Here is a 26620-nt window from a genome sequence, read left to right on the forward strand (position 1 = left end):
CTGAATATACCGCTACACAGAAAAAAAATTTTTTATTACTTTTTTTTTATTTTTAAATTTAAACCCACTGTATTTAAATTAAAAAAATTACCCCCGTGTGGGGGTGACGGTCATCTCTGTAATGTTTTTTTTACTATCATAATCGATAAACCGTTGCCAGATATCTCCTAAAATAACAGACAAGATAGGTTTTGAAAATGGCAACTTTCACAACTTCCGTGACCTCATGACCTTGACCCTGACCTTAAATCCGGGGAAAAAATATGTCGTTGGGTATCACTCATCGACCTCTACCCACATACCAAATTTCATCAAGATCGGAAGTAACAAGTTTTCTTTGTACCGGGAGGTGTTTTTGACCATCTTCCAGGTTACGTGGCGGCCAAACGGGACGGAAATTCAAAAATCTGTCCGGTTAGATACAAGATAATATTTTTCCTACTATAATCAATAAACAGTTGCCGAATATCTTGTAGAATGGCAGACTAGATAGGTTTTGAAAATGGTGGTTTTTTTATAACTTACGTGACCTCGTGACCTTGACCCCGACCTTGAACCCGGACAAAAGTTATATCATTGTGCAACACTCATCGACCTCTACCCACATACCAAGTTTCATCAAGCTCGGAAAGAAAAATTGTTGACGGACGGATGGACGTACGGACTTTTGGTCCGGCTTTATTAGGTCATTTCGGTAGAGATGCCCTAAAAACGGGATATCACCAACAAATCGAAGAAAGTTATTTACAATCATTAGATACTGTACCGTTCATGATTTAAAAATAGTTGAGGCATTCGGTGTCTTGGCGAAACATGGAACAGGAAGAGTGAAACATGTGACGTCAAGATGTATCAGGAAGTAAGTAGAGTAGGTTTTAACTTTTAAACCTCAGCATCCGAGCTCATCAGCTCCATACAACATCCAAGCAATCACGTTTTTCTGAGGAATCTAAGCAATTGCCAATTGGTTATTTATATGAATCGGTTGTGCTTTTGAAAGCTTGTGCCGAGTCGGTGATCCGCGATAGTCATACCGGTACGGTGATAACGATGGATTCCGACCTGTGCCGATTACCAATACTGATCTCGCTTTAAAACAAAATCATTTTTAACACAAGTTGAAGTTGTGAATAAAATAACCGTTCTCATAATAGTGGAAAAAAAATAAAAAGCCTCGTGTCGGAATACTTTGAAAAATTACCATGCGTCAATGATATGTATGTCATATGTGAATACAAAATGGATCATTGGACCATTGCATATTTTTGCAACCTGCGTAAAAAAGAAAATAAAAAAATTCTTCCTTTTAATTTTGAAATAATACCGATATATCGCTATCGAAAAAAAATTAACACCGATGGAACCTAAAGTGAACCCTCTTCAACACTCCACCTTTGAACACAGGTCAGGTCAGGTATGGGAGCATGCACCGGAGCAGCGTGTCACTGCGTCCACTTCCCACCAGTACTCCAGGGACCTCCGTCTGGCCATCCCCCAGGCAGATGCCTGGGCCATCCCCATCTCCTTGAGATGCTCATCAACCTTCTGCAACCTGGAGGCACGGGGTCAGCCTATTGACCTCCTCCACTCACAAGGTTCGCTCGTTGAGAGAATCTGGTGAACAGGATCGGCATCAGAAAAACGAGCCAAATGTCCATAGTCACAGCTGACATGGACTATGCAGGTAACAAATGAGGAACTGAGCACTCCGGTAGACCCTGCAGTTTTGGATCATCCTCCAGGGACCATCAACGATCACATGGTTAATCTCCTTTGCCACACTGCCAGCGTTGGAATACCAAGTCCAGCAATGAGCCTGTGGGCACTGAAACCATGAACCAGCCACCCTAAGTCCATGAGTTCTTGCAAAGTCAAGAAACTTGGTGCCATTCTGGGTTCACATTTCCAGACCAATGGGGACCAACACATGTCTCATAACCATCACTATCAGTTCCGGTTGATGCATTGAAATTCCCCAAGACGAGAAGAGTATCTCGCCTGGGGTGCTGATCAACCACAGACTCGAGCGTGGCAGAGAATGCGTCCTTCACGGTGAGATCACTCGCCTCAGTCGGAGCATAAACAGAGAGCAGGAAATGGCACCCACGGAGTGACGACTCCTTGTAGTCTCATAATACGCTCGTTGACCGGTGTTACCTCAATTATCATTGGAGTCAGCTTATTGGACACAGCTACAGCAACTCCTTGGGCATGGTAACCATTAGAGCAAGCAGACCAATAGTAGGTGTAACCACTCGCCACAATCCGATCACAGAACCTTGGAGTGTGCTGCAATACTGATGTTTAAATGCTTGAGATCAGAGGATAACAGAGACAGATGATCATCCTCTCTTAGGAAGAGCACTTTCCAGGCACCCACCCGAAGGGACCACCTCAGGCTAACCCAAGGAAACCGCCGTCTGGTGGCTGCACCTCAGCACCACTCTGCCACACACTACTACAATCTGACCCAGGAAGTTTACCCCTGTGGTTTTCCTCCGATCATCAAGGAATGGGGCTTTGTCACAATTCCATCATCCGGTGAGCTGCCCTGCGAAGGGCGCAGCACAGGAGGTACTCCAATGGAGTGGGTATTCAGTTTTCTTTACATTTGTGGCTTTTGTGGAATGAAGTGTTTTACGGTTACCGGACTGTAAATCCTGCCACCAACTTCCTAAAAAAGGTAACCCAACTGCAGGAGGACGTCCACAGACACAGTTGAGGACTAGATATGTATAGCCGTTAGCTCACAAGGAGCTCCTCCACCCTTGGACAGGTTTTGTTTTTAATCCTGCTGGGTGTCCATATCCATCCACCCTCCTCACCAGAAAACCTGATAGGGGAGACGGTTTAGTCGCCGACAACTCGACCGTGAAACAGGTTAGTACAGGTTTACATAGTATCTGCAGCAAGTCACAGATCTAATCTGGCTTGACCTGACAACTTGACCACTTTAGTGGTGCTGAGGTGTTGTCCACCAGATGGCGGTCTCCTTGGTTAACCTGAGGTGGTCCCTTTCGGGTGGGTGCCTGCAATGTCCTATTTTGCACACCATCCTCTTCAAATTCCAAATCCACCTCCGATCATAAAATGTGCAATAATTGTGACAATGATTATCAGTGACAATATTCTGACCTCATGGACTTACCTGCACTGCCAGGCCTGGCTTTTCAAAAGCTGTGTCGTGTTGCCTCAACAGCCGCTCTACGTCTGCCAAGTGCTCCCGATCCTGAACAGAATACATCTCGTATATTAGGGAATCAAATCTAGGTTTTCTGATGTAACTGCACTGTACTAATATGGTATATATATATATATATATATATATATATATATATATATATATATATATATATATATATATATATATATATATATATATATATATATATATATATATATATATGTTACATAAAATGCCTCATTGTGTCCACATGACATATAACATTGAAGAAGCGGAGGGAGAGGGGGGATGCAATCTTAAACCCATTGATCCACATAGGTACCCCAGAAACATCACTGCTCTCTGAAACAATACTGGTCCATCGTCGGTCAGGATCTTGGGGTCATGAATATCAATAACTATCAGAGTACTAACCCTCCGGGTGGGTGGAGTTTGTGCATTACTTGTTGAAAAAGATAAAGTCTGCATATGAAATCTACACAGTAAACCCATAAATATCGTGGCGGTTACATTCCTGGAAAATGCCATGATATTCAAAACCGCGATAGGTAAAACCAATTTCCCATGGGAATAAGGGGGTTAGGTTCTTGGGCTTCAAGAAAATATGGAGGTTGGTGAGTAGCAGCCAAAAAAACACATCACAATTGAAATAAAGATGTAAAATAAACATAAATCGGCTTTACGATGAAGTCTCCTGCAAATAGAGCAGAATGTTTGTGAAGTACAACATGCCGTCACTATTGATGAAATCCATCAGCAAAGCGACGGGTAAAAATACCTAGTGGCTATCACCGGTTACTCATGGGACCTCTAATGAAAGGGAGACAATTTGAAATTTGCTCATACATGCATCATAGACTCAGTCACTGCACCTTGGACATGCTAGATTTACTCACCCAACATGGAGGCTCTCAATGTCAGACATGAGATCAGGGCCATTTCTCGAGAAATATTTCATGCTTTTGATACAGTCTGGCATCCTGTCTTGCTCTCCAAGCTCATTGCCTATGAGCAACCAAGGCCAACTCCACACATTTCTTACAGTCTTCTTCTACTCTCGTAGCCAACGTGTGGCACTCAATGGAATCCTTTCATATCCTCTCCCTATCAAAGATGGAGTGCCCAAAGGCAGTGTTTTGGGCCCAGTACTATTCCTGATCTTCATAAATGATCTCTATGACTGGAAAATCCTTTTTATCTATTTACTGATGACTCCACTCTCTGCCGTGACATCCCTCATCCTTCACAGAGGTGGGACGTAGCCTCTTCCCTCTCTTCAGACATTGAAAAAAAAAATCACAAGCTGATCAAACACTTGGAATATGCATTTCAATCCTGACAAATTTCACACTCTCACTAGCTCTCTCTGAAAGGACCAACTGACAAACTCTCCCATATACTTTCTTAACAATCCTGTTGAGGAAGTTCAGTCATTCAAACTCCTGGGTTTCACGATCAGCCATGATCTTTCTTGGGCAAATCACACTTCAAAGTTGGCCTCCAAAGCCAGCCGCTGACTGGGCATCCACATCATACAAAGTCCTTCATTGTCGCACCTGAACTCCTATCCACCAACAAGACCTTCATCCGCAGCTTGATGGAGTACTGCTCTCCCATCTGGGCTGACTCCCCTGCCACATGTCTTGCTCAGCTTGATGGAGTACTGCTCTCCCATCTGGGCTGACTCTCCTGCCTCATGTCTTGCTCAGCTTGATGCCATGGAAACCAAGGCCTTTAAGATTATTGGAATCTCCTCTGATGAAGCCGAGTCTATGGGCTTATCACAATGCCATCACAGACAGGTAGGTGGTCTCCATATTCTGACACCTCCTTTCTGGTATTGCACCCTCTGCTCTTTCCGTGCTTTCTCCCCCATCCCCCCTCTACAGGTTTCTGCAGGGCTCACACGGTCCACCAACAACCCTCGTCTGATGAAACTACCTAAATCCAGGAGCACTGCTTACCTCCACATATTTGTTCCTCTTTTGTCCCACCTGTGGAATTAACTTCCACCTCATTCTTCCCTACTGGTCCTCAATCAAGACAGCTGTTCAACGCCATCACAGATCGTCCCCAATCAAAAAGTGTAATCATTAAATACCCTCGTTAACCATACCCAAATCACTCCTCCTTCCAATTTTCCCTCCTTGGAGTTTCCTTTTGTATCCATCTTGTCCACACCATGCATGCGCATTTTTCGTCCTGTTTTTGTCTGTTACGTCCTGATCCGTTCAATGTACTGATTCTTCCACGAGCCTCAACTATGTCTGCTAAAAAAGAAAATAGGAGTTTTCTGTCCTACCTATCTATGACATTTTGTCTTGGAGTAGTTACCGGACAAAGTAATGGGACTGATCCGGCACAGTGGAGAAATAACCCAAACACCAATGAGAAAACCGACAAAAAAAATTAGATATAAAAAAATATATATATATAAAATAAAATGTTTTTGATATTTTTTTATTTCTTCCTTTTTTGCAGACAACCAAAGCATGGACCCCGTGAGTATACCCTGAAAAGTTGGTGTCGATAGGCCCAATTGTCTCACGTAGTTACCTGACATACATACAGACACTGCTCTGTTTTATATACTGTATTGGATGGAATGAAAGCTTTTGAGTAAACTACCGTTTGTGTTTTGTTAGAGCAGGCCAGAAATCAGAAACATCTTTCTTCAAAAGAGAAAAAGAGGAGGGGAGGGTGGGAGGAAAGGGGGGAGGAGCGAGGGGTAGGGGCCTAAATTATTTAAATTATTGCAATATATGAATTAAAATTTAATTTTTAAAAAGCACAGTACAATTTTTTTAAAAAGAAAAAAAAAAGTCAATCAGCAAGCAGTCAGCAATGATAACCAGTTACACATATTATGCTTACCTCCTCCGAGTCACTCTCGGTACTCTCTCGATGTCCCATCATCCCTTCGTCGTCATCATCTTCCTCTTCCTTAATGTAAGGCTCATTCTGTTTATGTAATTTTTCAGCTGTCCCAAGCAAGAAAAAATACAAATTCAATAATCCATGCAACATCGAGTTCTGATCCCGAGAGCAAACAGTTGAGGGAGGCTGACCTTTGTGTGCCGAGTCCTTAAGCCGATTTTTGAGCCTTTCTAACAGCATCCCTCGTTCTCGCCTGAGTTTCTGCAACCACTCTGCCTTTTCCTGCTCCATTCCTCTCTCCTCCTATCAGGAAACAACATGGTTCCTTTGGAAGATCAGTTCCACAGTCCAATGGAAAAAAAGTAATAGGAGCCTTCAGAAGCATTAGTACAACAAAGGTACCAGTCTACCAGAGAGGGATGCCTCAGGTGGCCAATTGTAAGTAACATGTATAATAGAGAGCTCAGACCTGGCTCTGAACACCCCTGAGAGCCCAGAAGTTTAAACAAAGAAGACTGCATGCACACTACGCACGTCAGCCCGGGGCTCCTGAAAGTCGTCCGATTGCACATGGTGACTGCGCGTGTCCATGGCCGCTTGCAGCCGCTCGATGTTCAAATGCAGCTCAGCCATGGAACGCAGGCCCAGCGAGCACAACGCCTGGCTCAGCTGCTCGGAATTACCATGGGCTTCCATTTCCTACAAAACAAATGTGACAACAGAATCGTCTGTACAGATTTAAGTGTACAGCTCAAAATCGGTCAAGATACACAACATGGCCAAAAGTATGTGGACACCTGCTCGTCCAACATCTGATTCCAAAATCATGAGCATTAATATGGAGTGGGGACCCCCTTCACATTTATTCTGAAGATGCATTTTTTGAAATAACTGTCTGAGGACCTGGATGTTGTATGCATTCGTCGGATCCGATTCTGAAATCCATAACTATCTATCTATACATACATATATATATATATATATATATATATATATATATATATATATATATTGAATCAGAATAATTTATAAACACTGAGATGTTTCTCTTCTGCTCAAATGTGAGTTGATTATTTTCCAAGTCAATCAGTCAGCATATTTAAGTTTTCAAAATGCAGCATTTTAAAGTGTTTATACATTATTCTGATTCACCCTGTATAAGCTATATATATTTAATATCTATGCCAGGAGGTCTGTCTGTCTGTCTATTTGGGAAGGGACTTCTCAGTTCAGGTAGGGAGGGGCTTCAAAATCAAATAGCCACCATTTTGTTTGCTCTGTGCAGCCTCTTTTGCAAGTATTGCACTCTCACAGCTTTATCTCAATTCAAATTCGATATCCGATTTCATTTTATGATCGCTAAGATGGTTTAAGACTCAGTTGCAAAAAACGGGAAGAAAATTGGACGAAAATTTGCATTTTCACACAAAAATGCATTTTCAGTGAAATTAAGGCCTGCAATATAAAGTCCATTCAGATTCCCTCACAGATTTATCATCACTCTAATTCACCATCTGATTTCACTTTTTGCAGTCACTAAAGGCCCTGTCACACATTGACGATTTACCCAGCGTATGCCTGAAGTATGCAAAATTTGGCTAAAATGCTGGCACACGTCGAATACGCTATGGGGAAGTTTGTATATGTTAAGAGCACACTGGCATACGTCATAGTACGCTGGCTTTTTTTCGTAGTACGCTGGCATACGTCGTAGTGTGCCGAGGTGTTAGACAAATTTTCCATGCTTGAAATTTTTCGACGTGTGCCAGCGTATGATTCACACGTTCCGCATACACTTGGCCATAAGTTGTAGGCACGTTACGCGATCGTTGACACACGTCGACACACGTTACTCATAAGTCGAAACACGTCAAGGTAATGGTTAGTGTCAGTGTTCCAGATTCCCTGGTTTTTTTTTTCTTTTTTCTTCGGTATGACGGTGATGTTGGCACTTCGATTTCTAGTGCGGTTATAATATAATATAATTAATAGGCTGCCACTCAACGATTTAAATCATAACCGCACTAGAAATCGAAGTGTCAACATCACCGTCATACCGAAGAAAAAAAAAACCAGGGAGTCTGTAACACTGACGCAAACCATTACATCGACGTGTTTCGACTTATGAATAACGTACAAGTAACGTGTGTCGACGTGTGTCTACGATCGCGTAACGTGCCTACAACTTATCCCAGCATATGCGGAACGTGTGTCATACGCCGAGTACGTCGAGAAATTTTCAACATGCTGAAAATTTCTCGACATACTCTGCGTATGACGACATATGCCAGTGTACTACGATGTCTGCCAGCATACTACGACGTATGCCAGCGTGCTCTTAATGTATACAAAAATTACCCATAACGTATTCGACATGTGCCAGCTTGGTTCGGCAAATTTTTCAGACGTCGGCATACGCTGGCTAAAACGTCAAGGTGTGACAGCGGCTTCACACTTCGATGTCGAGTGCGGTTATGATTTGAATTGTCGAGCTGCAGCCTATGAATAGCCTACGCCACATAATCGCCGGCGATACACTGCCGCGCTATGCATAAGTTAGACTATCGTTGGGCATAGGTTGTGAATGCCGACAACACGCTCAGCATTCGTTGGTGTAAGTTATCTATATGTGATTGAAACATTCTGTGTAGGTTACTAATACGTTATGCATACGTCCAACACGTTATTATACGCCCAAAATTAAAAAAAAACATCAATAGTTCAGCATACACCAGCGTTTTACATACATTTTGATACCTTGCCATATGCTGGCTAAAACGTCAAGGTGTGACAGGGCACTAAGGTGGTTTACGACTCAATTGCAGCAAAAGATGAGAAAAATCGGACGAATATTGGCACTTTTAGACAAAAATGCATTCTTATCGCAGTTTTGAATGTATCTGGTCAGACGTAATGTGGAGAGGGGGAGGAAGTAGTGAGGAGGGAGAGGAGAGAGGGCGATGAGAGGAGAGAGGGGAGTAGAAAAGCAAGGGTAGGGTTCCCTGCTCGTGAATTACTGTACAGTACTTATAATAGCAGTTTTAAATGCATCTGGTGGGAGGCAAGGATGGGAATGGAGGGGAGGAGTGAGGGTGGAGAGGAAGGAGCAGGGAGTAGAATTGCGAGGGCAGGGGGAGCAGTGAGGTGGGAGAGGGGAGAGAGCGAGTGGAGGAGGGAGGGGAGACGAAGAGCAACGGTAGGGTTCCCTGCTCGAGAATTACTGTACAGTGCGTATAATAGCCGTTTTGAATGAATCTGGTCAGACGCAGGGAGGGGAAGGTGAGGAGGAGTGAGGGGGGAGAGGAGAGAGAATGATGAGAGAAGAGAGGGGGAGTAGAAGAGAGCGAGGGTAGGGTTCCCTGCTCGGGAATTACTGCACTTATAATAGCCATTTTGAATGTATTTGGTCGGATGTGGGGAGGGGAAGGGAGGAAGGGGAAGGTGAGGAGGGGAAGGTGGGGAGGGGTGAGGGGATAGAGGGGGAATAGTAGAGGAAGGTTGGCTTCCCCGCTCGGGAAAACTGAAGTTCTGGATCGAACTGTAGTCCAATTATATATTTTTCATCTTCCTGGGGTATATATATATATATATATATATATATATATATATATATATATATATATATATATATATATATATATATATATATATATATATATATATATATATATATTGTTGCGGTCTTCGCGCCCGCCGGCGTGCTGACGGCCACGTAACTCGAATCGCGGCACGTCGCCCACCGGACGGACAATCCAGTCGTGACCCTCTCGGACTAACGCCGGGAACCAGTCACGGGGGGGACCTTTCGGTCTCACCGCGATCGAGCCAATCGGCCCCCGCGTGGGATAGGGTTGCTCGCCAAATTCGACCTACCTAAGTACCCACGCGGAGAGGTAGACCGGGCGATCGCACCTCGCCGCAGGTCGACTTCGGACACGGGCCATAAGCGACCCGTTCCGACTATCAGAATAACCGAGCGGTGTTATCGTCGACCTCGACGGTTCGATTAATTATCGGGCGTATTCAGCCCACTACCAACCCTTTACGTGAAGCAAGATGGGGGTTCAATGGGGAAAAAGACGAGCGAAGCGGGAAACAGTTCAACAATAAAGCACATTTATTCGCGACGAACGGAAAGCACACAAATACAATTCCACCAAATGCACACAAAAAAGAAAACACAATTCCATTTACACAAAAAGCAAACATAAAAGTGAAAACACAGTGCAGAGCTAATACCGACTACCGAGCACACGGCAACACTTATACAATTCTACTTCACAGACGGCGCCGACAACACATACCCAAAACCAAGGAAAGAAATACCCTCAAGAATGAGGTAGGCCTGGGGCCGAGACCTGGTCGGGCCTACCCGTCTGGTGATGAGACGCGGAGCGGCGATGGCCCCGCAACCCGCGGGCCTCGTGGACAGTGCCTGGCAGGGGGGTGGGAACGGGGCCCCCTTGGTCGCACTATCTCAGCGCGGGGGGAAACAGGAGGGGGTTGCTGATGCTCGGGGTATAGAGGATCTTTATTATGTGCGACGAGCGTCTCCACCTCGGCCAGGTCGCGCTGCCGGCCTCCCTCGGGCGCGCAGCTCCTTGCACGACGCGAGCACCCCCTCGTCCGGTGTCGCCGCCTCTCCACAGCTCGTCCCCTCCGTTCCGACTTCAACGCACACGACGAGCAGCTCCACCGCCCGCGAAGTCTTGACTCTCTGTTCCGACTCCTTCGCCTCGTTCCGACTCCTTCGCCTCCGTTCTGCTGACTCTTTCTCGTTCCCGTTCTGCTGACTCTCTTCTGACTCCTTTGCGACTCCCTTCTTCCTCGTTCCGACTTTTACGACTCCTTTGACTGACGAACACCGTCCTTTTATCCCCCCGTAACTTCGCCTTTGACCCCCTCCCTTTGACCTTTCAACTCGCTCCCCATTGGCCCGAGAAAAAGTGGGCGTGAAGGCTTTTTGATCCACAAATTTGCATATATCGATCGCCCTGGGGGCGGAGCCAATTCGCCCCTCGCTCACCGATTGGACGGCAAAAAGTGGGCGTGTGTCGTTTTGGATCCGTTTTTGAAGCAGAAAATCCGTGATTTTGTACACGCTGTTCAACGTGCGCCCTACACGAGTCCAGCATCGGTGCCCATGAGTGGCGCGAGATGACGGTGATGCGATGGTGGCGAGTTGCGACGGTAAAGGTCATGGCGGTTGTGGTGAAGCGGCGTTGTGGTTGGTGGTTGATGTTGTGGTTGTGATCATGGCGGTTGGTCCAAAATAAAGATAGTAAAAGAAAAACGGCTATCCTGAAGAGTCGCAGCACGTATAAATGACATGTATTCCCACTAGACAACGGGTTTGGGCCTAACTACACATGCACTTACCGAGATACCTCACCTAGGGACCTGAATGGTGGTTTGCGAATCTGGTAACCACAACACTACCCCCTTCCCTTTTTACAGACTCGTCCCGAGTCGTCAAATTTTCGTGTGCCATCATGTGTAGTTTTCCCCCTAGTACATTTTACCTACGGATCCCTGAGTGCGACATTCATGGTATTCGTGTCCCCAAAATAAATAACCTGAGGGCTGCGTAACTACCTAAACAAACTCACTCACACGGACGACTTAAATAAAATTGCCGGCGCTAAGACATACATGCCGGGGGCGCACTCATATGTACAGTACATCTTAACCTTAACTTACAAATCTTACACTAAACCATGGCCCAGGATCATTGAACTCTGCAAAAGAAAGCAGTTAGCAGGGAGCCAGGCTGCCCACACATGCAGTCTCTGACTCAAACAATGCAGGTGACAGGGAACGTGGCTGGCTGCTCACACGCAGTCCAAGGCCTTCCTTTTTGAACTGAACTCAGTGAACCACAACGGTGCTTGGGCTGCACAACGCAGTCTCCGTGCCAGCTCAAGTGGCACACGCAATGAGCACAACGAATGGATGCATGAACACAAACACGGTGCACGGGCCGCCACTGCAGGCCCGTGTTGTAGCTGCCAACAGGGCAGTTCTTGCAGCTTGCAAACTGTTGCTTTCAGATCCTGGCGCACATGGAAATGAACAGGGGGGGGCAAAGCAAAAATTGAACGGGGCTTGTGAACATGGGCAGTGGGCATGGCATGGCAAAGGTGAGCAGGCAAACACAGCCCGCAGAAGAAGGCCGCTGCAGGCAAACACAGCCGGCAGACAAACTGGCCGGCACAGGCCTCGAAGAAAAACAGCCAGCAGCTGAACTGGCCGGCACAGGCCTTGCAGCACACAGCTGCCGATGATCCAGCCGGCACAGGCCTCGCAGCAAAACAACAGCTGCCGATGAAGTTGGCCGGCACAGGCCTTGAAGAAAAACAGCCAGCCGGCAGATGAAGTGGGCCGGCACAGCGCTTGCAGCAACACAGCCAGCAGATGAAGCTGGCCAGCTTTTGCCGTTCAGTGGAGGTTGGTGGAGGGAGTGCGGTGGTGCTGGCCACTTGGAAGGCGGGCTCGGACCTACCTTCCTGTCTCCCTCCCACCTATCGCCTTTGCCTGTCACTGTACATACCCACTCCCTTAATTTGTCAAACCCCAATTTAGCCCCAACTTATTTTTTTTGTTGTTTTTATTTTTACTTACCCACTATAAATCGTCCCCCTAACCCCCTTTATCGTCCTTGTTCGGCTAACCTATCCTGTCACCTAGCCTACTCCCAACCCCTACGTTCCCTTCCCGGAGGGGAATAAGGGAGAGCTAGCGTCCTGTGTCGAGGCCCAACGAAGCCTCAGAATGGCCTCCCCAGAGTTCGGCGATCTAACCCAAAGTGGGTCCAGCGGCCCACAACGAGAGCGAGGGGATGGATGGTGCGGAGGGGTACATCTCCTAATCTACCCTAACCATTTAACTGTTAAACTACCCCGGGGCTTTCAACAAGCGCCTCTCGCTTAAACTATTGGTTCTATCAACCCAGATTCCCGTCGCCTGTGTTGGTGTCCTCACAATTTCGGGCCTCACCCCCCAATTTTCTCTCCGTGCCCTCACACGGTCTCCTGGCTGGGACACGTGGCTCCCTTTGGCAGGCACGACCCTCTGCCGAATCTCCCGCTATGGCACCCCCGGGCACTACACTGCCTCCGAGCCTACCAGCTCCCTAACACCGGGGAGTGCCCCCCATGGCACCTCCCCTGAAACGCACACGTGGCAGGCCGGCCTCCCGGGCCCCTTTCCGAGGGTCACCCGTGCCCACTGCACTGCCCACGCGGCTAATGGCGCCCCGGGCCCCCGCACCAAGCAGGCGCACCCGTGCCCACTACTCTATCCCGGCCCCCCATGGGCCCTTGGCCTACTGCGGCCGACTAGCCTGGTGCCCGGGGTACCCACTCAGCGATACTCACCTTTCGCAGCCACGCTCCCAAGCCCGTCAACAGGGCTCCTGCACCCCTCCAAATGGGTCTCGAGCCTACTTTCCCACCAACAACAAAACGACCTCCATTTTTCAATTTGACTAACCCAGCTAACTCACTTTACTCTGACCCCGGGGTCCCTTGGGCGAAGTCACTCCTCCCCCCAATCACTCATCGCACCATGCATTCCCCATTCGCTCCATACACACAGACCCGCTGGCCTCACTCACTCACCAAGCACATGCTTCCACCTCACTCAACATGTACACGCTTCCAATTCACTCACCAACAACTCTTCAACACACACACCACTGAACTCTGCCATCCTCCTAACTACATCCCCTAACTAACTCGTGCTCCCACGTCGTCCCTTAAACTACAGCACGTTCCTTTTAACACTACGTAGCTAAACTACGTCCCCTCTACACACTCACCAGTCTGTCTCTGTCTCCTAACTCAAAAAATTCATTTTATTTCCCAACCTAAAGCTCACTAAATCCCTCTACCTAATCCATTCCACGGACTCCATGAGGACTTACCCCTGCCCCATGAAGTCGGTCTAACTAAGCTAACCCTTCCCCCTAACTAGTTTTCCATCCTGTGCCCAGGATAAGGGGGTCTTCCACCCCTTTCCCAGGAATCCTGTACACCCGAAAGTGAGGCTTGCTTTTTTTTTTTTTTTCATGCGCATCACCAGCGCGGCAACTCGCGCTCGCGCACTTTACACCTGCCCGTGACGTCATGCAGCTGCACGTGTTCCTCGTCCCTCCTTGGACGGTACCATCGGCCGGGATACCCCTCCTGCCGGATTCCAACCACACGTGCAGCCATGACGTCACCGTGCGCATATAAAAAAAAAAACACAAGCCACACGTCTCGAGGGGTTCCCCACGCGAACACATGTGCCCTGCCCGTTGGAGCTGAACACACACGATCGCGTGGAGAACCCGTCCGGTCCAAATCCATTTACCTGCCTAAACTTTGTCCGTCCGCGGGATCGGCAAATCCACCGCGTGCGTTTCCGGACCGGGACTTCACTCTCGCAAGCGAGCACGTGGTGGTCTCGTGCGTTGCACAGCACGAACCGCGTGCTCACTGCTGGGTGAACCCGGCACGGTCCTCGAAACAACTACAGCCGCTACCCGGCTTTCTCTCCTCTGTCGCCGTCGTCGTCTCCATTCAACCCACGCACACCTGCGTGTCACGACGCACACAGTCCACACCATTAAACTCACACCGGGAGACGCGGCTGCGTGCTCCCGCATGCCAACCGACATCTCCCTCTCATACCGCTCTCTCACACACACGGTCTCCCTTGCATAACCCATACCACTCACACGTGGTGCTCCATTCACTCGTGCCTCACTCACACACGCGGGGGCACTAACCCGCGGTGCCTCACTCACACACCGTGCCTCATCCACACACGGCGTGCTGGGAAGCACGTACTCCGGCACCATCGCCACCACACCACTCACACGTGGTGCCTCACTCATACTGGCCGTTTCACTCACACACACGGCCTCACTCACACACGGTGCCTCACCCACGCACGGCGTGCTGGGAAGCACGTACTCTGGCACCATCGCCACCACACCACTCACACACGGGGTCGCTTCCACACACGGGGACGCACTCACACCTTGCACCACACACACAGGGACAACCACACTGGGGATTCGTGTCCCCACAAGGGTCTCCGGGGCCTCTATACCCCCCAAGCTCTCCGTGCACTCGTTCACAGCACCCGTCCCCTCAACCTCGCAAAGCACGACCGAACTCACCTGGTCGTGACTCGCCTCAAGGGGGCATACTCCCTCCCCTCGTTCCTGGAGGAGGCCATCCAGCTGCTCGCACCGGGTCCCTGCACGCTCCGCGAGCTCACCCCCATTATCCTCCACTACCTCCGTGTGTGTGTGTGCGCGTCACTTACCCCGTCCTCACCGTGCAGTCTCTCCTCTGTCGTTCCCTTCCCGGCTACCGTCACTGCCAACTCTTCACCCTTTACCTCCCTTGTCTCAACTATTATTATTTCCTTTATCGTCACCTCGTGTCTCGTCTCACACGTTTTGGTCTCCCCATTTAATTTTTCCCTCTTGGTCACCGTCGCGACCCTCGCCCAACACGTTCCACGAATTATTTTTTCACCCGCCTCCACCGCGGGCCTGTCAGCCGTTGCACCCCCACCCAGCTCGTTTGCTCCCACACGTGGAGTCGCCATTCCCAGCTCCCTGGTCACTGCCTTCATGCCCGCCTGCAGGCATCGGCCCATGTTGTGCGTCTCACCCCGTAGCTCTTTCATCTCTTCCCTCATTTGCTGTGTATTCGCATCCATCGTCGTTTTCACTTCATTTGTATTTGTATCCATCTTTTCATCCATTTTTTGTGTATTCGCATCCATCTTTTCATCCATTTTTTGTGTATTCGCATCCATCTTTTCGTTCATGCCTTTCATTTCGTTTTTCATATTCGCATCCATTTTTTCGATCATTTTCGCATTCATCTTTTCGTTCATTGCCGCCAGCATGGCTATAGGTGGGCCATGTTGGATGCACTCAGCTGAGCCGTTTCGGCAAGGGTTGGGGAAGGGTCTTGGTGGAGAGGGGGGGGGAGGTGTCATACACCGCGGCCGCTGCCGCACCCACCTCGGGCCCTGGGTTTAGTTGGGCGAGTCCGTGTTCCTGCACAATCAACATTTCCTGCACGGGGATTCCATCCTGGACCATGGACTCTACATTATTACACATATACATTTCTAATACCCCCGGCTCCCGCTCGCCTTGAGACGCCATCTTGCTTCTCGTGAAGGGTTAATTTAACTCGCTCGTAATTTGGAGGGAATCGGGGGTCGCTTCTCTCACCCCTGGACCGATTCCCGTGAATTTAGCCGGAGACAGGAGAGCCCGTTTTCCTGTTCTCCGATACCAGTGCCGCGAGGAGGGCGATGAATTTGTATCCCACTCCTGACACCAGTGTTGCGGATTTCGCGCCCGCCGGCGTGCTGACGGCCACGTAACTCGAATCGCGGCACGTCGCCCACGGACGGACAATCCAGTCGTGACCCTCTCGGACTAACGCCGGGAACCAGTCACGGGTGGACCTTTCGGTCTCACCGCGATCGAGCCAATCAGCCCCCGCGTGGGATAGGGTTGCTCGCCAAATTCGAACTACCTAAGTACCCACGCGGAGGGTAGACCAGGCGATCGCACCTCGCCGCAGGTCGACTTCGGACACGGGCCACTTAAGCGACCCGTTCCGACTATCAGAATAACCGAGCGGTGTTATCGTCGACCTCGACGGTTCGATTAATTATCGGGCGTATTCAGCCCACTACCAACCCTTTACGTGAAGCAAGATGGGGGTTCAATGGGGAAAAAGACGAAGCGAAGCGGGAAACAGTTCAACAATAAAGCACATTTATTCGCGACGAACGGAAAGCACACAAATACAATTCCACCAAATGCACAAAAAAAGAAAACACAATTCCATTTACACAAAAAGCAAACATAAAAGTGAAAACACAGTGCAGAGCTAATTCCGACTACCGAGCACACGGCAACACTTATACAATTCTACTTCACAGACGGCGCCGACAACACATACCCAAAACCAAGGAAAAGAAATACCCTCAAGAATGAGGTAGGCCTGGGGCCGAGACCTGGTCGGGCCTACCCGTCTGGTGATGAGACGCGGAGCGGCGATGGCCCCGCAACCCGCGGGCCTCGTGGACAGTGCCTGGCAGGGGGGTGGGAACGGGGCCCCCTTGGTCGCACTATCTCAGCGCGGGGGGAAACAGGAGGGGGTTGCTGATGCTCGGGGTATAGAGGATCTTTATTATGTGCGACGAGCGTCTCCACCTCGGCCAGGTCGCGCTGCCGGCCTCCCTCGGGCGCGCAGCTCCTTGCACGACGCGAGCACCCCCTCGTCCGGTGTCGCCGCCTCTCCACAGTTCGTCCCCTCCGTTCCGACTTCAACGCACACGACGAGCAGCTCCACCGCCCGCGAAGTCTTGACTCTCTGTTCCGACTCCTTCGCCTCGTTCCGACTCCTTCGCCTCCGTTCTGCTGACTCTTTCTCGTTCCCGTTCTGCTGACTCTCTTCTGACTCCTTTGCGACTCCCTTCTTCCTCGTTCCGACTTTTACGACTCCTTTGACTGACGAACACCGTCCTTTTATCCCCCCGTAACTTCGCCTTTGACCCCCTCCCTTTGACCTTTCAACTCGCTCCCCATTGGCCCGAGAAAAAGTGGGCGTGAAGGCTTTTTGATCCACAAATTTGCATATATCGATCGCCCTGGGGGCGGGGCCAATTCGCCCCTCGCTCACCGATTGGACGGCAAAAAGTGGGCGTGTGTCGTTTTGGATCCGTTTTTGAAGCAGAAAATCCGTGATTTTGTACACGCTGTTCAACGTGCGCCCTACACGAGTCCAGCATCGGTGCCCATGAGTGGCGCGAGATGACGGTGATGCGATATATATATGTAGTTTATTTTGAGGTGAGTAATAACTCTTTTCCAACTATATAATTAAACAATACTTCGAAAAACTTTGCATGTAATAAAATGAGCATGTGGACAAATGATGGAATCCATTATTTTTTACTAATACTGTATTGATAATTGTCAATATTATAATATATCCAACTAGTCGAAGCCCCGTCACAGACGGATTCCGTTCATTCAACCACCCTCACCAGCTCACCCACACTCGAGGGACATGGACTGGACAGGGCGTGCTTGCCCCCGCCTACTCATCCCCCGCCCTTGCCCCATTCCCCCCCACCTTCAATTTGCTTACCCCGCCCAAAACGTAATTACCCCGGCCCTGCCTCTTCACACCCCGACCCCCATCTCTTGATTCCCCGCTCCACTTGCCCCCGGGCCCCCGCCCCCTGTCCACCCCCTTACACTCAACCCTGCCTAATTCACCCCAGCCCCACCCCATTTCCCCCCGTTTCCCGCTTTCAATTTGCTTACCAACGCCCAAAAATTTGCTTACTTTGCCCCCTGCCTCTTCACTCCCTGCCCCCCGTCTCTTCATCCCCCGCCCCCGCCTCTTTACTTCTCGCCCCCATCTCAACGAAAAGTGTTTATTCTGCTTCAAAGTTGAAGGTTGACTATTGCCACTATGTGCGATGCACTCTTACAGGTACGAAGTTTCTTTCAGTCCAGGTCACAGTACCGAGAAAAACGTGACGCGACCGCTAGGAGGAGCACAAAATTGGTCCTTCAGTATTAATATATAGAAGATACAATGTTTCTTGTTACATCTTTTGTGTGAAATTCACATTCTGAGGTAGTCAGCATGTGCAGAAGAGGGTTTTACATTGCAGACGCTATTTTCGAGGAGTGGAATTGCACCTCTCAGCGGTAACGGTCTGTCGACGGCAGACGTAATGACGTCACCGAATGACCGATGATGTCATGACGTCCTGACGCCTCTCAGCAGTGACGTCACACGTCGCCATGTAAACGAATGTAAAACGAAAAGTGTTTATTCTGCTTCAGATTTGAAAGTTGACTGTTGCCACGATGTGCGATGCATTCTTACAGGTACGGTCTCTTTCAGTCCAGGTCACAGTACCGAGAAAAACGTGACGTGACCGCTAGGAGGAGCACAAAATTGGCCCTTCAGTATTAATATATAGATACTTATAAATACGCGTCTATGCCCGTGAGTTTCCCACAGGTGCCCCACTAGTAGGCTAAAGCCATCCGTCTGTCTGTTGGGGATAGGGGAAACCCTGAAACACCGTAATGTTCCTCAAAGATAAAAAAAATTAAGGAAAAGTTTCTTCAAATTAATATACGGTAATCCTCCAGGAAAATTATATTTTTTTCACTCAGACAAAAAGGATTGAATACGGGAGGTGTATAGGCAACAGACCGCTGCCTCGATCGCTCCAGAAAATAAATAAAATCCTCGCTGTCAAGAAATATATAACCTTCCATTTTTGAGCTCTTTCAATCAGCATAAGAATAAAAGGATTCCTTTTTTGATATCGTGGTATGTTTTACCATGGGATTCTGCCAGTATATAAAACTGTACCTCATTTATTTTAACACGAGCTAGGAAATCCCAACGACTTTCAAACATGTTCTGCAATCGCAGCATCTCACTGAGAAAATGACCTTTTTCCTCTTAAGCCACGGGAGCTGTAAATATTCACTTACCTGTTTATCCACAATCATACGGAGGGTGCTCAAGCACCAATGACCCACAAATTAGTGCAGTGATGTGTAAATTAATGCATACTCATTAGTTGATGTCCAAAACTGACACTTTGGATGCAGCACACATGAAAAGACTTGCCCTGCAAACTTTGTGAAAATGCATCGATGTTCAACTACTATATGAAGTACCACACTCGGTGGTGTACTGGTTGGAGCGTCTGCCCTGAGTCTGGGAGGTTGGCAATTCGAACCTCGGCTGAGACGTAACAAAGAATTTAAAAATGGTACTTGCTGCTTCCTTGCTCGACGCTAAGCATTTAAAAAGGATAGAGAACGGACAAACAACCAGAAGTTGGCAACCATTGCGCAGACTTTAATGGGCCTTATGGCCTCGTCCTGCATCAAAGTTTCTTGGAAGTGAACTTATTATAAACACAGCGGTTTCATTTGAAAAACGTAGTCATTCCCCAAATCTGATTTCCCAGACAATTCTCCATGTGCATGTATGAAATTATCAATACATCCGGCATGGATTGCCCAATTTCACAAATCACTCCGAGATCAAATAATAACATTTTTCAAAGATTTTTTTTTTAGAATGTGTGCATTTTTGAAAAATGATGTGATGGGATTGCAAATAAAAACAATAAAATTATACATCCACACCCTCGCCCTGCTTACCTTTGCTCTGATCATTCCATGACAGGTACATTATAGTGGCAGTTTTAAAAGCCGATTCTTTGCAACTATAATGAATACATACAAACTGCACTTCTTCAAAACTTGAAAGCTCTCATATGATCTTTGTGCGCCTTGTACCTGCACCTTACGAAGAGTCTGCAGCTTGTGTGCGTCTGCCTGCAGACGCTCGACCCGACGCCTCGTATTCAATTCTTGCAAACGCCGGAGCTGTTGCTGCCTCCTCTCGTCACCCCCTGAATTTGCGGCCACTGGTGCGCTTGCGGGGCAAGCACTGGCGGTCCCCGTGGCCCCCAATCCAGGCCGAGAGGCACACGGCAGCTGGATGACGCGAGTATTTGCCTCTGAATATGCGGCGTCGTGCCAACACTCCAGTTCTGTCGAAGAGAATCAAAAGGAAGAAGAAATTTCATTGTGCATACCCATTAATCCACAAATGACCAAACCTTCTGTGCTGTAGCCATCGGCACTCACCTGCCACATAGTCACGGGCCACGTAGCAATGGTGTTGCGCGAGTTTTTCCACGCGACTTAATGTAATCCCTGCCAGGAGAGCTGGGTGCTTGAGCTGCAGAAGGCGCTGCAAGTAAGCAGTGGAGTGAGCACCACCAACGTTGATGCGCTTACAATGTTGGGCATCAAGCCTGCATGCATGACAGAAGGGCATGGCTTAAAGTCAGATGGATGGGCAGAGTGCAGCACCTCATTGCAATCCTGATGGCCTTTCATCTTTTCTTAGCTCAATGAAACGTAAGAGCTATATATAACCTGATCCTTTCCCAAAACACATGCACAAGCTTGGCCACAAACAAAGGGGTGTTGTCATCTAAAGGAAAGCAGTTTATCAACAACCAAAACTGCAGGTTGACTACAGCTGATCTGGATAAGCAAAATCACCTTCACAGTTGATAAAATATTTCATTACCATACCATGTGCAAGATAACTGTATCCATAGTTTGATTGTCTATTCCAGAATTGATTATTCCAGTTGCTGCACAAACAAACAAATAAATAAACAATAAAGTTAAACATCTACCCCTCGCTATCATTATTTAACTAAAAATGTAACATTTATTTCACACATTAAATGCAAATCCACTCGGTCTTTCTTCACCTGCCATCAATCACTGGTAAGACGTGTGTTGTGTGATATCCTGCGGACACGACGAGGGCATCTCCAGCTGTACCACCGGTGTTGTGGTGCAGGCTAAAAAGGGCGTCGATTCCGTAAGTGACACGAGGAATGTGGTAGCACTCAAACAAGAGCTCAGACATGAGATGGCGGCAGTGTGAAGGATTGCATACGGCCTCGGTCAGGACCAGTGGGTGAGGTACACAGTTCTACACATGCACAACACACACATTGATAGTTAACTTCTTTTCCATGGGATCACCCCCCACTACCACACTTATCCCTCCTCGAGTTTAATCTACAGTGGCCACAAAGTCCCTATGCATGCAGTTAGAATTTAGTTTGAATTCATCTGTATTCTTCCCTCCATTCTCCGCACAAATTTGAATTTTTCTCCATGTTCTTCTGGACATCTTCTTCCATGTTGAGTGTTGGAGTTCATAAAAGCAGCCCATGACAGCTGTTTTGAGGTCTTCAACTGTCAAGAATCAGCTATCCAACTATCTTCAGCTCTCCGAAGAATCAGTTATCTTCAGCTATCCTGCAACAAGATGGTGCACCAGCAAATTATGCTCTCACAGTTAGGGAATATCTCAACGACGAATTCAGCGGACGATGGATTGGATGTGGATCTGAGATCGTGTGGCCTCCTCGAAGTCTGGACTTCACAACATGTGACAACTCGCTTTGGGGCATCGTGAAAGAGGAAATTTCTCATCTCCACCTAACAACAGTTTACGACCTAAAAACAACTGTCAGGGGCTGCTTTTATGACCTCCAACCCTCAACATGGAAGATGTCCAGAAGAACATGGAGAAAAATTCAAATTTGTGCAGAGAATGGAGATGGAGGGAAGCATACAGATAAATTCAAACTAAATTCTAACTGCCTGTATAGGGGACTTTGTGGCTACTCGTACATGATATTGTATTGCATACATCATATAGTTCCCTGCAATTATTATTATTTTTTCATGTTGATGACATTATATGTTTAATATATGAAATAAATGAGGTATACTTTTTCAAAAATATAATTGGACGAGATTATAAGTTTATTCTTCAAGTATTGTTTAAAGAGTTATTACTCAACTTAAATAGACTAGAATATATATATATATATATATATATGTATATATATATATATATATATATATGTATATATGTATATGTATATATATATATATATATATATATATATATATATATATATGAATATATATATATATATATATATATATATATATATATATATATATATATATATATATCTCCCAGGAACATTTAAAATATATATATTTTTTTATATACAAGCCTGGTGTTGGCGCAGTGGTTAGGGCAGCGGCTTGGGATCCAAAAGGTCCTGAGTTCAAGCCCCGTTGGGCCACTGAATTAATACACCAAGGGGTTGGCTCAGCCTGTCATCCTTCCGAGGTTGGCGAAGTGAGTACCAGTGTACTGGGCCGGTGTATACCCTGGTTAAAATAGGTGTACCATATCCCTGTGTCATAAGAGGTGACCATGGTTGCATCAGGAAGGGCATCCGGCGTAAAACATGTGCCAAATCACTATGCGGATCATACGGATGATCCGCTGTGGCGACCCCTAACGGGAGCAGCCGAAAGAAGAAGATATATATATATATATATATATATATATATATATATATATATATATATATATATATATATATATATATATATATATATATATATATATATATATATATATTGGTTCACGGGTCAGTAAGTGACCACTATATTCGTTATGGGTGTGTGTCTGTCTGTCTGTCCCGAGCATAGCTCCGTGGGTTTTGATCCGATCCTGATAAAATTTGGGTGGGAGGTTTGTATCATGATCTAGTTGTGTTTTCCTGAGAATGGCATTCTGCGCCCATTATGGGCGGAGCCACGCCCAAAAAACATGTGTTTTTAGGGGGTAGCCGGTTTCAAGTTACATCTTCTCCGAGGGGGTTTGTCGAATCTGGCAGGGTTTCGGTATTTGGTTAGCCCAATGGCACCTGCATAGCCCCACGGAGCTCGATTTTTCATTTTCATCCCAAGGTCTAGGTCACGAACTTAGAAAATGTCAAAAAAAAATCAATAAATTGGGCATCGAGCTCCTTGGGTTTTCAACTGTTTCGAATGAAAGTTGGTATGCAAGTAGTGCTCTTCGAGTACTACAACTTTCATCATTTACGTTTTTCCCGATTCCCGCCATAAAAAAATTAAAAAGGCAAACTACGTTTAGGATTTCGTAATTCGTGGTCGATTTGTAGTGCTCTTCGATTACTACAACTTTCATCATTTACGTTTTTCCTGATTCCTGCCAGTTTGCCCGTGGCATCCCCTCGAAGGTCAAAAAATAACAAAGGCGAACCGTGTACATTGCTCGTGAACCATCGCCGTCTCCAGACTTGTAATTAGACTACAGTTTCATTCCAAACTTCAGTTTTTCCGAACAGAGAATCCTACCCTTCCTCCTCTCTTTTCTCTCCCCCTTCACATCACGTCTGAACAGAAATATTCAAAACGACAACAGAGGAGAGAGAGGAAAGGAGGAAACACAGTAACCTGCAATGCAAGAGGGTTGGGTTCGATAGGATTAATGGGGGTAGAGGAAAAATTCAGGCAAGGAAGCGGGGGAAGGGGTGACAAGATAGGGTGGTGCACCACTTGCTCAAATCGCTGCAGGGAAGTGTGATTAAACAGCATGGGTGAAAATGCAGAATTTTGAAACTGAGAAAAACGACTCTTTACTCGGGTGGTCTGGGGACACGCCCCTCCGGTAAATCTTGAAAACTTAATGGAAAATATGCATTTTGAAGGTGATCCTGTCCAAATTGTACCTGTAACCAGAATGGTGTCAAAGCCACCGAATGCTCGCCTGTTTATACATTTATCGTTTTTAAAAGACTAGTCTAATAATATTTTTTATAAAGCATTGCAGTGAAGTCTGTTCCAAATAATTTGAAAGCAATATATGTATTTGTATATTGTAATCAGTAAAAAAAGTGTGGTAGATAAAAACATTAGAAATGAAATAACTTGCACCAAAAACTTTAACATTTTCATGCTCACGCTGACACTCACGCTCACGCCGGGGGTATCGCGATAGCTCTCTGTTCTTCGAACAGGCGAGCTAAAAACGATGCACATGAAAGTGGTATTTGGAAAATAATGTTTTTATTTCTGCTGAACATCCATTGCTGAGAAGCTTATTTTCAGTTGGTTAGTGGAGCATTTTATGATAGATAAGTGAATAATATGGAATAGGCAAAGCCTAGAAGCGAACGTAGAATTCTTCTTACTTCTGACTTTACCTATTACCTCAACATTACCTTCACAACAACAACTATACCGCCTAGAACAGGATCTCATCTGAAAAAAAAAAATCCTCAACATTACCTTCACAACGACAACTACACCGCCGAGAACAGGATCTCATCTTAAAAAAAAAAATGTTACCTCAACATTACCTTCACAATGACAACTACACCGCCGAGAACAGGATCTCATCTAAAAAAAATACTAGAAGCGAACATAGAATTCTTCTTACTTTACCTATAACTTGTTCACAACTGTATACGCAATTTCCGGTGACTTCGGCCTGGATTCGGGATCAGCGATCAAATAATGTAAATCACGATTAAAAATTATTTTTTGATGATGCGGGAGATATCTTTATTAAAATCAGTGGAGGAAATATACACCAGGTCTGATATTTGGGTCTTTCATGTCTCCGACGATGCCTTTATCTCCCGGCATGCATCATTCCCCATAACAAAAACCGGAAACAAACAAAAAAAAAAACAGAAGCAAAAAAAATAAAAAACGGAAGCAAAAGGGTCCTAGCCAACGACACGGATTCCAAATTGCCAGGGTATTGTGTTGTTTCATATTCTCTCATGTGCACGCGTTAAGTAATATTCACAAGATAGAAATAAAACCCAATCGTGTTTATACACTGCACAGCGTTTAAAAAAAACCGGAAGCAAAAGGGTCATAGCCAACGACATGGATTCCAAATTGCCAGGGGTATTGTGTTGTTGTTGTTGTTGTTGTTGTTTCCTATTCTCTAATGTGCACGCGTTAAGTATGAAGCTCACTGCGTTCGCTATTAAATACCACATACCTTGTTAATTGCAATGCAGTAGTTTGAAGAATTAACTGAACATTAAACATGGCCTGAGACGACAAATTAATTTTTTTTAAGATGACCTGAGAATCATGACAAAAAAATTATTTTTAAGTATTAATTTTAGTTGCATTGAAAACACTAGTTATGTCTATGTGCCTGCTACACTATTCTCATCCCCTCATCCCCTCCTGTCCCAGTGGAACGAAGTGTAGAGCCTGACAGATTTATTTAACTGGAAACACCAGTTCTCTTTGGGAGTGAAATGGGTTGTGAATACTCACTCCCTCCAGCAGGGGTCAGGGCTTAAACCTCCTCATGCACAATTTTCCTTGTGCAAGTAAATATCGCAGATGGTCTCCCCATTCTCGTGAAGGGGTTGGGGGGGGGAGGAGAAGAGAGGAAATTATTTTGTGGCCATGACCTGACCCTGTGTACCAACAGCATGCAAAATTTGGTGGAGATTGGCCCAGCCGTTTTTTTTTACTATGATTTTGAGACTGACACAGAGAAATGCCATCTAATATATAAAGCTGTGTTTGTGACTGTGGGTGGATGTGTGGGTATGTGGGTCGGTCATAAGTGCCATCCATTCTACAGACCATACCTTCCTGCTCCTTTCCCTCCATCTTTTTTGTTTTTCGCCACCATCTTTTTCGCTCCACATAACTCAGATTGGTTATTGGCCTCTGAGGTGCATATGAAGACTAAACAATGCATCTTCTATCATTAAATGAAGATACCGTTTCGAGGAAACAAACGTACATTTTGATTACAACTCAAACGAGGTAATGCATGTTTTGTTTGCAACAATGATACCGGGTCCCGCTGCAACGGGGATCTAATATATACCTCTTGCAACGCCAAGTACTGCTGCGATCATTTTATATCGTTGGATGTGGTGTTGGTGTTATGCAGGCATGATGGGCCGAGTGACTTCATTATGCGTGGAGGTCCCTTGTTAAGATTTGTTGGTGTCGTAGACATAACAAACTAGTACCGGCAGATGCGACACCCAGGTTAACGTCCATCC

General features: G+C 46.6%; 1 protein-coding gene and 1 long non-coding RNA gene across 6 annotated transcripts in view; one reads left to right on the plus strand and one right to left on the minus strand.

Annotated features, from left to right (window-relative positions):
* LOC147012332 (uncharacterized) overlaps positions 1 to 26620 on the plus strand; it is a 294843-nt gene that overhangs the window by 164982 nt on the left and 103241 nt on the right. The window lies entirely within an intron of this gene.
* Positions 1 to 26620, minus strand: part of ACTR5 (actin related protein 5) — a 49610-nt gene that overhangs the window by 5875 nt on the left and 17115 nt on the right. For all 5 annotated transcript variants that reach the window (XM_085856394.1, XM_085856393.1, XM_085856397.1 and 2 more), the window contains 7 exons: positions 21434 to 21660; positions 20793 to 20962; positions 20439 to 20695; positions 6596 to 6760; positions 6253 to 6364; positions 6059 to 6165; positions 3149 to 3229 (listed from right to left, as the gene is read on the minus strand). In XM_085856394.1, coding sequence (XP_085712520.1) covers positions 3149 to 3229; positions 6059 to 6165; positions 6253 to 6364; positions 6596 to 6760; positions 20439 to 20695; positions 20793 to 20962; positions 21434 to 21660 — 1119 coding nt within the window. The remainder of the gene's footprint in view (positions 1 to 3148; positions 3230 to 6058; positions 6166 to 6252; positions 6365 to 6595; positions 6761 to 20438; positions 20696 to 20792; positions 20963 to 21433; positions 21661 to 26620) is intronic.

The sequence above is a fragment of the Eptatretus burgeri genome, chromosome 15 (assembly GCF_056783735.1).
Source record: "Eptatretus burgeri isolate ZD-2024b chromosome 15, Ebu_testis_v1, whole genome shotgun sequence".
NCBI classification, from domain to species: domain Eukaryota; kingdom Metazoa; phylum Chordata; class Myxini; order Myxiniformes; family Myxinidae; genus Eptatretus; species Eptatretus burgeri.